Source organism: Aythya fuligula, chromosome Z (genome assembly GCF_009819795.1).
Source record: "Aythya fuligula isolate bAytFul2 chromosome Z, bAytFul2.pri, whole genome shotgun sequence".
Taxonomy (NCBI): domain Eukaryota; kingdom Metazoa; phylum Chordata; class Aves; order Anseriformes; family Anatidae; genus Aythya; species Aythya fuligula.
In genome coordinates this window covers 67,033,939-67,046,552 of record NC_045593.1, presented here as the reverse complement: position 1 = coordinate 67,046,552, position 12,614 = coordinate 67,033,939, and the positions used below count along the sequence as shown (strand labels likewise).

The 12,614-nt window shown below is 35.7% G+C and overlaps 1 protein-coding gene across 1 annotated transcript in view; it reads right to left on the bottom strand.

Annotated features, from left to right (window-relative positions):
• The window catches only part of DTWD2 (DTW domain containing 2), an 88,369-nt gene that overhangs the window by 44,189 nt on the left and 31,566 nt on the right, over nucleotides 1–12,614 (bottom strand). Inside the window, exon 4 of the mRNA XM_032206321.1 lies at nucleotides 8,745–8,839. Coding sequence (XP_032062212.1) covers nucleotides 8,745–8,839 — 95 coding nt within the window. The remainder of the gene's footprint in view (nucleotides 1–8,744; nucleotides 8,840–12,614) is intronic.

The following is a 12,614-nucleotide window of genomic DNA, read 5'->3' as shown; positions in this document are numbered from 1 at the left end:
ACCACATAGAGTACCTCAGGGAACATGTGTTTAAGAACAAGCACCAGAAATGTAGTGAGAGGTCATTGGAAAGAAAAGTGGGAGAGCCAGCCCTGCAGCCCCCCAGGCGAGTGCAGCAGGAGGGCAGGAGGTGCTGCAGGCAGGCAGCAGCAGTTCCCCTGCAGCCCATGGGTCCCACATGGAGCGGATCTCCAGATCTCCATGCTGCAGCCCGTGGAGGGGCAGAGGAAGAATGTGAAAGGGAAAGAGCAACAGAGAGGAATTGCAATGGATTAACAGCCAAGCTGAAGGCTGTGAATTCAAAGCAACAGTAGCTGGAGAAAATGTTACCTAAATTACATGGGGGAATCTGAAATTTGGTTAAATAGTTTCAGAACTAAATAAGCACATTTTGAGTTAGCATTTATTTCAAATCTCTGGCTGAATCTACACCTTGCTGGTTGAGATACAGAAACAACAACTGGAAATTTAGCTTAGTAAACACAGTCACACTGAAGCACATGAGAAAGGCCTAACAAGAAAGCCTGCTTGAAAAAATAAAAAATCATGTCTTGTAAATAGCTTTAAATTATTTGAAATTATTTGGTAAATGTTTTTTAAAACCATTTGGTAAATGGACTTGGTTAGCTGATATTTGATACAGTAGGAACAGTTTTATTCATCAACAAGCACAAGAAAAGTGCCCTATCTACAGTATCTAATTAGCACAAAAAGCTTTACAAAATTAACAGAAAAAAAAATTTGCATTCAGTAACTTCAATATGAGTTGAAGGGTTTTTTTTTCCTTTTTGTTTTTGTTTTGTTTTGTTTTTTCCCCAAGTGGTGCGTTCATTTCTGGTCAAAATTACTTTACTGTAGCAGAGCTAGCACCTATACTGTACACAATGTACTGGAGATTTCTGTAGCTTGATTTCACACAGCAACGCAAATAAACATGTAATTGCTTCACAACTGTTGTCACTGATAGGGTGGCGGATGCAGAGTTATTTAATCAGTTTTCCTGATAGTTATTATTCATTAGAGGATGTTATTTAATCAAAGTGGACAGAATTAGTAAACTAATTCTATTTAGTAAACTAATAAACTAAAGAGAAGTTTGAACATAAGACTTATTTTTTTCTTTTTACTGGAAAGTCAAAACCACTCCTCCCAAGCTGCAACAAAGTATTAAACTGAAATTCACAAGCAGTAGAGACATGGCTGTTTATATAGCTATAATACCAAATTAAAGTAATTCAAATTGTTGACATGTTAGGTTTGTTAGATACAGTTGTTATTGCCATTAAATATGTCAGAATTTCCTGTTGAGCGGAACAAACAGTATTATTATTCAAGAACAATCGTCTACAAAAAGTTTATTAGTAGCCTAAAAAGAGCATGAATCACAGTAGTGATGTTTTATTCATGAATATGAGTCTCTACATTTTTTTCACCCTTATATTTTCATAGTGTGTAGCAAATCTACTACTCAGTCACAAAATGTACGGCAATCGTTAGATAATATCCTATGAATGATCCCAGGAAAAGACATCAAAACACTTTTTTTTCCTCCATTGTCTTTTTTCAAAGTATCATCTTTATTAAGACTGTCTTACTAGATATTCTTCAAATGTAAATGCTTTTGTAGTTAGAGTTTCATAAGTCATACGTTGAATGCTGTTCATCCAGCTACATAAACTACACTAACTCTGTACTCAGGAAGAACTGACCTAGACTAACAGAGACAGTTGTCCTAGCTACCCCCCTGTCTTGCCCCTGCATTTTTTAGTATTTTCAATGCCCTTGCTTACTGTATCATATATATTACCAATAGTATATTGCATTTTCAGAGATTTAAATTTAGAACCTGTAAAGCAAACTTACTGTTGAACACATTTCACTGAACAGATTTTGGGATTTGATCTTCCTTTCTAGAGTGCTCTAGCACCTTGAACAAATGGGCGTCTTGTTTTCTCATTTATTTCCTTAATCATTGTTACCATGCAACTTTACTATTCCACTTGGAGTCCAGCAATCTTTCTTTCCTGGAGTACTCTCAAGGCAAACATACCACCAGGAAAAAAAGATCCACCAAAAGATGTTTGCATACACCTAAACTTACTGCTAGCAGTGCTCAGGTCAGAACTTCAGGACCCTGAAAAAACATTTAAGACCCTCTCTTACAGGCTCTTTAATGAGCAGTCCTGCAAAATGTTTTCCAAGCGTTACTTTTTACATATAACGCAGTATTAAATAGTTCTTGTGTAGAAGCACAAACTTAGTGAAGTAGAGGGAGGAAGAAAAAGATATTCAGTGTTCCCACGCTAACATGATTATGACCAGATTTGATTCAAGCTACACTTATTGCTGCATATGTAATTCCATGCTAAAAGCACTTGGAAAACCTCAGACATACAATATACTAAAAATGCTACCTAGTACATTACCATAACACATGCATAACACATGCATAACAACTGCATATGCAAGTTGTTTTATATGCAAATTCTAATGCATTAATTTCCATTATTCAAGCACTGCAGACTCTTACCTTTTGAGACCAGACCTCAGTTCACTGAGGAATTGTAAAAACGAAACAAAATCGAGCTAGTCCCTATCAAGGAATTAACAAACCAGATGTAAAACAGATTAAGTAAGGGAATAAGAAACCTATAATAATAATGGAGAGCATGAATATGAGCTACTTTAGCCTGACATGATTCTACATGAACATAATAAAATTTATGGCAAGTTGAGTATTTAGGACAGATAAAACAGAAGCTAATTACTTCTACATTTGTTTCCAGGACAATCAAATAAGCCTAAACATGGAACAGCTCTGACCATTAATCAAAAAGAAGCAAACATCTTTGTGTAACAGGAGGTGTGAATACACATTTCAAGAGCGAATAGGATGACAGCACACTAAACAAAGAAAAGCTTTGAAAGCTATGAGCTTATTTTCAATCTGACAACGAGAGATAGCATTCTGACTTGTAAAATGGTCAGGACAGAGGAGTTCAATAAGCTGAGAAAACAGTTGCTCAGTAAGATTTTGGATAGATCTTCTTGGGAAAGGACTATTATGTTTGTCAAGACCAAGAAAAGCATGCTTTAATATTTACAACACACAAAAGTCAAGACAAGAATTTTAATGTCCAGCCTAGCATTCATATCAGAACATATCAGAAAATTATGACCTCTCATTCTGTTCTAAAAGAGAACAGATCTGCAAGTGTTCAGTATTTGGGCAAGATATGACCACGTGTTTGTAGACGATCAGAAAAAATCATATGCAGAGAAAAGAAACAACCCTCTGTGACACCCATACACAAAACTGAACCAGAGAACAGCATTTCGAAGCAAAAGTGATAACACAAAGACAGAAATTAAACAGCGGAAGAAGAGAAAAATGTAGAAGATATTCCAAGATCAAAATTAAGTTTAGAAAAAAATGGTAAGAGAGGAAATAAGACCAGGCCAAGAGAAATCAGAAGATACAATGCCACTATATCAAATACAATAGCTAGAAGAAAGGAAGGCATGAGACAAATATATTTTGCCAGTGCACAGCATAATGGAGGAAAGACAACAAACCAAGATTAAAAAAAAAACAGAACACTACCACACTGTCAGCTTTATCCTACAAAAATCATCAGTACTGAGGAAAGACGGCAAAAGAAGTAGACAAAGATATTTCAGGAAATAAAGATGATGACAGTGTTGGTTTCAAAATACACCATGTTGAATAAAATGAAAATTTAGAATTATTTAGAAAAGAAAGCAGAAGTGAAGGAGAAACTAAGGTGAACAAAGAAAATAAATTCTATCATGGACTGGAGGGTATGTTGTACCAATGGAGAACAGAAATCAACTTTGGTACTGAAAATCTCCACAGTGATCACTGATAAAGTGGAAACCATCTGAGAACTGATTAACAGCAGAAAAGAGGAAACTGTTTAACAATACTCAGAGGGAGTCTGGAGTGTGCAGAAATCTAAGAGAACATAAAGTTTGAAGAATTACATATACCTTTATTAAGCAGAAGCACTGAAACAGAGATACCAATAAAATAAAAATTGTTTTTGATAAAGAACAGTGAACCAGAAGTTACACTATGTAATGCTACAGATACCATCAAGTAAGGAAGACTAGAAATCATAGTCAAACATGTATGGCTTAGACAGGTAGTAGCTTGTGAAAATAGTATGGGTTTTGAAAAATAATCAGATGCAATGATACAAGAGAGGAGAAGATAGGAAATGTTACCTGGATTTGTGCTGTTAGGAGACAAGGAAGAGGAAGAGGAAGAGGAAGAGGAAGAGGAAGAGGAAAAAGATCATTTTTAATTTGTAATGTGAACATAACAAGAAAGGCAGAGGAAAAGGGAAAGGAAATTATGTATATAACTAGTGCATATTTGAAAGCTGACAGGCAGAAAAGGAGCAACATGAATGTCGTAAGTGTCAGCAAAGTCAGTAAGTGAAATACTACTTAAAAAAAAAAAAAAAAAAAAAAAGACATGAAACAACCAGCAACATACAGTAACCACTAAACCAATGAAACCAATGAACCACTGGCAATACAGAAATTAAACAGAGACCTCCACGCCTTTTTTGGCAGGCCTGGTTAATCCTTACTATCATCTTGGAAGTGTCTTACCGCAGGTTACTTTGGCACTTCATGAAGTTGTAAGTGAAAACTAGTTTTCCTGGAGTCAGTCTGACCTTATGCAAGGAAGAAAGCTTGCTCTGAGTTTTGAAAATGTCAATACAAGTTAATTGAGCTCTCTGCTTGTTTATGTCATTTTTCTAGTCAAAGAGTTTTGCAAGGTGCCTGTATTTAACAGGTTCAGAATCAGTACCAGCCAGATGTCAGATGCGCAAGTAAGTATTTTACAGTTTTATGTAAAATGAAATCTCCTATATGACAGTGACGCTAACCCATTCTCTCACACTTCTGCCTGCTACGGTACTACAATACTGAGTTCACTGCAAATCTACAAAAAGCAGAAGCGAGCAAAAAATACTAATAATTCACAAAAGTACTATTTTTACAATAATACTGTTCACTAAGTGGTAAACTGTTCATTTTTAATCATTTTATTATATAAAAAATTAACCCCAGTTTCTGTCAGTAACATGATCAACACCAAAAAGTTCAAAAGTTTAAGTCTTCAAGTACTTGGAAACAAACAAAAGGAAAAATCAGCAGAACTGCTCTTTCAATTCAGTAATGCCATCTGATGAGTCAATTCAGCATGGAAACATTACGTACTTTTATCAGAATTTAAATGCCAGATTGCAGGAAAGATGGACAAGACTGGGGGAATAAAATAGCAATTAAAAATAACTTGAGTGATCACTTTTCATCTTTCCCACTGCTGTGTCAATTATATATTAAAGATAAAAAAAAAACTTTAATAAGCTGTTTACTTCCGTAAAGACTCAGCAAAAGCTGGTTCTTTAACTTGTCTGCAACATAGGTCAATCAAAGACAAGGTACATGTAATCTGAATAGTTTGTGTATTGGTTATCAAGCACAACAAAAGCTAGCCCAAGAAGGGAGAGCTGAGTAGATGAAATACTAAAGAGATATGCTTTTAAAAAAATCACACACAAAGTAAGAATCAAAAAGAAATCTTAATTTTCAAACTTATCATCATAAGCTTCAGGAACCTATATTTTAAGCTTTCAAATCATCCCAGTTACGCTACAGTACCCAAATCTATGTAGTTTCTTATAAAATCCCTCTGTGCTCCTTATTAGTTTTAGATGCTGATTACAAACCATAGGAAACAAGTAATTTTGTACAGCTTGGACACAACAGGAAAAATAAGCTACATTTGGTCAACAAGCTTGTCATCCCCTTTAGGAGAGGGGCACTAAGACTGAAACAGCTACCTAGCTCATCTGGTATGTTCATCCCTACCTGAAAGCAGATCTCTTCAGACCACTAGATTAGCAATGATCAGTTTGCTGTTTGGGTGTGCCACTGCTAGAGCTGTGGTGATGGACACTTCAAAGTAACAGCTGGCACGTAAGGCTGAACCTTTACTCAGAACCATAATGACAATTACTGTTAGCTGTTGTCAAGAACTGCTAGATAATGTGATAATACAAATATGCCCACTATCATTTTATTCTGAGAATTTACAAATGTATAGGTAACCACCACATATATCACTCTCCTTGATCTACTGCATAGTAGGGCTTCTACCTGAATGCAGAAAAAAGAACGTGTGCACCATATTATCCCTCTACATGTAGGCACTGTTTACATGCAAGATCAGAGCAAGATCAGGATTTACTTACATTATTTCTATTTCCTTCCAACCTATGTATTTCTGGTGGAAGCTACAAAGGACGTAAATAAAAACACAGAACTTCAAAAGAACAAAAGGTAAGGCTTTAATATTCTTCAAAACAACAATCCTTATAAAATGTCAGCAAGCGCTCTTTAATGATTTGTTTTCTTCAAAGTAACAAAGAAGCATCCACCCACATGGGGCAAGGTTGGTTAACTAACTTGTATAGCAGCTAACGAATTACTTACAGATGGTGTGGTTTTTGAGAAAAGCAGGTTTAAAAAAAAAAAAAAAAGTTTAGTTTAATATATGATAAATTGCAGTGGTTTGGCTCATATTTTATGGGCCTTTAAGAGTCCCATTAGCAGTGATTTTCACTCTAAGAGCAGGCAGGGACCAGTACAGCCCTCCCCATTCACTGTAAACATTGCAATAGTTCTACCCATGTCTTCAGATGCCTACTACTAGAATATACCACACCAGAGAAAGAGCTTAAGTCATTCCATTACCGTGAGCTATCTAAACACACCTACCCAGTTTATGGCCTGATAGAATGCTTGTAGTCCAAAATAACATTGATATGATCCTCTAGACAGGTTTTCAAGTACCTAGTGCTAGTTAAAATAAGGAATATGGAATAAAACACAGACAAGCTGCATTTATAACTAAGAAAAAAGAATATAAAAAATAGATTTAAAAAAAATGTAGAAATAACATGTTGCAACGTATGAAAAATGCATTCTTCTTATCCCTCCACCTCCCAGAACTGTGTAAATGATGTCAATGACTTTGCCCAGAGAAGCTGTGGATGCCCCATCCCTGGAGTTAAGGCCAGGTTGGACGAGGCTTTGAGCAACCTGGTAGGAGGTTTCCAAACCCTGTGGCAGGGGTTTGGAACTGGATGGTCTCGAAGGTCCCTTCCAACCCAAACAATGCTATGATTCTGTGATAATGACTGAGCATTCCAAAATTCTGCAGTCTCATACCCACGGTACAAAGCAGGCATATCATGGATACTATATTATCTAGCCAAAGTCATATCCCCAAAATTCAAATTAACCTCAGGAAGACTTTAATTTCCTCCACTATCTCCAACATATTTTGTGGCAGAAAAGACTCTTCTCATAGAGACAACATAATTCTGAATCTATTTAAACTGGGGTTTGAGATGTTCCACAACTGATTTTGACCTAAAGAGAATCCTTTAGGTTAGATAAATACTTCGATATTCAATCTTGTATGACCTGTAGTCATCACTTTTAAAAAAAAAAAAAAAAAATCTAAGAAGATTTACTACAAATAGACTTCATTGATGGTGTTCCACCCTACAAACATCAGTATAAAAAGTTACTTCATTTTCAGGTTTAGTGGGAAGAAAGTACAATTTCCCTGTGGCCTGGAACTTCTTAGATAATTATTACAGTGATTATTATAGAAGACTAATAGAAAAGCGATGTATTTCTAATGTGCTGTAGCTATCATACAGACAATGCAAAGGTGTGGGTGCAGTATTCTGAATCACTTTCTGACATTTGTGTTCAGTGAACTCTACGAAAAGTTTTCTCCAAAGATTAAACTCAATTTTAGAATTAATTTGCTTCATCAGTATTCATGATTTTTGTTTGCTTTTATTGAAAATGTATGTAGTAAAATTTCATTAGCATTTGTTCCAAGAACTGGTTTCTCAGACTAATGAAGATGAAAGACATTACCTAGGAGACCAATATTGTCCAAAGTCTCAAAGTGCTAAAAAAAGAGATCTGAAAGCTGTGTTTTCTTATAATTAATTATCAGAGGAAAAAGAAGAGGATTTGAAGAAAATACATTCTCTAAGAATTTTTCACCTCTGGACTCCCTTTGCAAGTACAATCTCCCACACTTAAATACAAACTTGCATTTCAGTAACATCAAGTGGTTTGTCAAACAAAGTAAATATGGAAAGAATCATAGAGAACAGCAAGACAAACTAAGTACCGGGTCAGAAAAGAATTGTAAAAAGCTATCCTAAGAGTGGAATAGTCTGGAACTTTCGAAGAGCACCACAGCTGCAAAAAGTGACCTGAAAAACTTGATGCCTTGTCATTTACTACCAATGCAAAGACAGAATGGACCATCTTCCTACTTGAAATACTGGTGATATTGTAGCAAATAAAGTGGAAAATTGAAAATAAGGAAAGAAACCAGACCATTATGAGAGAGAAAACATTGTGCTATAGCATCTTGCTAAAAATTGAGAGAGTAGAAGCTACAAACTAAAGGAAGACATATCAAACATTTCAGCTGTCATACCAAATAAATCTTTGCTGGAAATCAGAAGCTTATATCAGAAAGGAATGTGCACACTAGAAATGAAAATTAAGAACTATGAAGAACTGTGCTTGCTATTAATAAAGATACTGAAAGAAATACCTCCACAATTTACAGACACTCAGATATGTGCATAATCAATCCTGCTCACCTGTCTTCACTAAAACGTCGACCAATCAAAATTTTACATTTGTCTGGAGGAAGACAAGCTGCTAGCAAAGGTACTGTCCTTAACACTCGACTTTCCTGAAAAAAAAAAAAAAAAAAAGAAAAAGTTACTTTTGATAAAAAATCAAGGAGGGCTTCTGTGAATTATTAATGTTTCAATTTACTTTCAAGTTATTTTGACTACAGACACAGAACAATCTTACCAGCTAATAGAAAAGGACCTACACAAAAAATATCCAATTCAGATACATTCAAACCATATTGTTTTGATAACATTAAACTCAACATTGTCCTAACTCATCATCGTTAGCAAAAGTTTCAGCTGGGTTATCGGTATTAAAATTAACAACAATTCACTGAATAGTAATAAGTAGGGCAAAAAATGTTAGCATTAACATAATAGAATGTCTCCATATTGGAAAATAACGGGAGGGCTTGATTTTCACAAGTGGGTGCTAAAAATAGGAGCACTGGGTGTGTCAAAACAATGTGCAATACAAGTATCTCCACCCCATGGTCACTTCACAGTAACCAGCAGAACAGTGCCAATGCTGCCAGAAGTGCTCTACCTTGTGCCACTCAGGCTGTGCAGACCAAGCATCTGCCTACATCTTTGCAGCACATGCGGAGAAGACTACCGTGACTGTAAGGGGGTCAGGGGCTCTGCAGATCTCAAAGAGCATGCAAGAGGGCTGTGTTGGACTAGGGGACACCTGCTTCAGAAAATAGAGGAAGAAGAAAGTATTTGTTTCTGTACTTTACGTAACACAGCTGGGAACATACTAATATCTATCCAGACAGTACTGTAAATTGACTTTGAATATTTAGGATCTCATGAGTAAATGTTAAAGAGTACAGAGAAAATGTCAGTTTTGGTTTCCAGGCAAAATAGAGGGAGTGTGGGTTTATCTCGCATTTGATGAAAAGAAAAAGCCAACACTGAAAACCCTGAGATGAAAGTGGTTTCAGTCTTTTTAATCACATGAGGAACAAAGGATGGACATTAGTTGAATTTAGCAGGAGTCAAGACGCTACAGGTTGAGCTATGATTATGAGAGTCTGAAACCCAATAAAAAATTAGTTCTTACAGTATTCTCAGTTTCAATGTCTTAGGATTCTGCCAATGAAAACCAAAGATCAGTCCCTAAACCACAAGATTAATTAACGTAAAACCTCCGGGGGGGAGGCATCTTTTTACTTATAAGTCATATATCAACAATTCAGTATTTGTGAACAAGTAAGGCCTTGATTAGCTCTCTCAGTTCTCTCCAGGTGGCTGTTACCTTCCTCAAGTATCAATGTGCTGCTGCCTACAGTTCTCATTGCCTACCAGACTGCTGTTAAATTAGTTCTGTGAGTATCTTTATCACTGTTGCCTAAAACCTTTATTAATTTTGCTTCTTCTGTTCCATACCTACTGATTCACTAAAGTATAAATAAAACATCATGGATCTGAAGTAGTCCTGCTACACACACCACCATTATGCACTGCAGCAGCAGAATGATGTATCCTAGGGATAGATGAAGATCAAAGTACCTGGTGAATGAAGAGCTAGCAAAGGGAGGCAGAAATATCCTTCAATCTACCATTCATTCCATCTATCTCTGCAAAGCTAAACAAGTCATCATTGTAGTACAGGATTATTTGTCCTTATTTCATCATAATCAAATAACACTCCAATTCACTAGTCAGAAGACTCTCTTCATAAGAATGTAAAAAATGGCAATAAAGGAACTGGAAGAAAATCAATTATTTGTCTCTGATAACCAAAACAAAAGGAGCTATCATCAGTCAAGGAAAAGTCATTCAACCATTCCAACCAGTGTCATACCATTATTTCAGAATTACCTTTCTATCAAAGAAACACATTTTCTTACTAGCAGAGAAAAAGTTGGAGCTTTCCAATCTAAAAAACAATCTATGTTTACAAAAAGATAAAATATAAAATTCAAAGCTGAAAAGAATTGTTTGTGAACAGAAGCTTAAAAATGGTTAAGCAAAACTACCATTAGAATAGGTTTCATTTGTTTAGAATTTTCTTCTTAAAAATGTCTGCATTTAAATAGTTTATATATAGGTCAGTTAGTTTCCATTTTCTGGTTTGAAAGTGGACAGTTACTCTCAACTTTGTTCTTCTTAGTGTCCCAATAGTGATTTGCAATTCTTTGCTTATTCATTATTAGACTATTGAAGTACAGAAGTAGAAATAGGATTGGAGGAGTTGATTGGCTTTCAGGTTGTTTTTTATTGTTTGTTTCTTTTTCTTTTACTTTTATGGGAATCCATGGTATATTTTGTTAACATAGCATTGTCCTTCTACAGTGAACAGACTGTTCTAACAAATACAAATATTTATTAAAGCTCACAGATATAATTCCTCCCTTTTTTTCCAAGAATTGCTAAGACAAATAGCAAATTATATTTGATTTTTGCTGTTCAATAAAGACTACTCTACAAAACAAATATTAAAATGAGCAAGTAAAAGCTAATTACTAGCATGAGATCAGTACATAAGTTCATTAAATACACACAAGTTTTCTTTATAATGAAAGTTTTCTTAACAATGAAAATTCTTATGCTTCTGCAAAGAAGGAAGGCAGAGAAACAAATCAATCTACACATATACTCTCTGCTGTGATTTAAGGCTTCTGTCCTGAGTTACACCCAGGTTTGGAAAAGTACAAAATGGCCTAGGCTCTGCTGGAGGTCACTCCAAGGACAATAAAAGACAAAGGTAAGAAAAATGTGCGCACGAGTTTGTACACGTGACTATGCCACTGACCATCAGATCCATAAGTGTAGGCATGAGAGAAGAAAGATAAGAAAATGGTTTTATTTATTTATTTAAATAAATATGTGCAAAGAAGGAAGAGAAGTAGAAATTATGCTATGCAAATAAGTTCTTCACATTTCCACTACTCCTGCTAGTTAGGATAGTGGGTTTGTATCTACTTTGTTTTTAAAGTACTCTCGTTATAAACAATGGTACACTAACACTATTCAGAAAACAAGTATTTACCCCTCGACATGAAATACTATATTCTCTTAAAATTCCTTCAAAAATTAACGGACCTATGCAAAGGTGGAAGTTGGATGACAGGATTCCTAATCTGGGATCTTAGAGAATCCTTACTACTGTGCATGGAGAGGTTCCTCTCTCTTTTGAAGCACCTCACGTGTGTATCTGGCAGAATGCCCTCTGAATTGCAAGGACTGGAGTCACAGTCACAAATAATCACACATAATCAAAGAGCACAGGAAATGCTGCTTCCACCTTCCTCTATTACCATCTTGCCTGAATACAAGTCTAAATAGTCATTTGGTCACAGCTGGTGGTTTACTTTGCTGCACTGCAGACTTCCAAAGCCAATAAATAATGAAGCACGTGGAGAATGAAAGTCAAGTCAGCACTGATGTGCAGTAGGAGAAATACATTGCCTGTCTGGTTAGTTTAATGAGATATACCCCACAGTCCATTTCAAAAGTAACTGTAATGATAAGGCAAACTCAAGGATAAGCTACTGATACTAAATCCGTAAGGCTTATCTGCCTTCAAGACTTTTTGCATTTTGAGTAGACAGCTACAGCAAAGCAAACCTATCCTTTGGCAATCATGCCTCTGCCGTTCTGAGATCAAAAGAATCACCTGTAATAATCTAAAACATTTCCAAAGGTCTTTATATACCACGTTCTTAGCTTCTCAGTCTTTCTTTGTATTCATCTCCAATAAGCCAAGTTCCCTTGTATAGTCAGAGAGTTATTTTTTTCCTCTAAGATAGATTGTCTTCACTTAAAGTGGTCCTCCACTACTAGTTTATCATATGAATTATCATAACTTGGATCACATTGCCT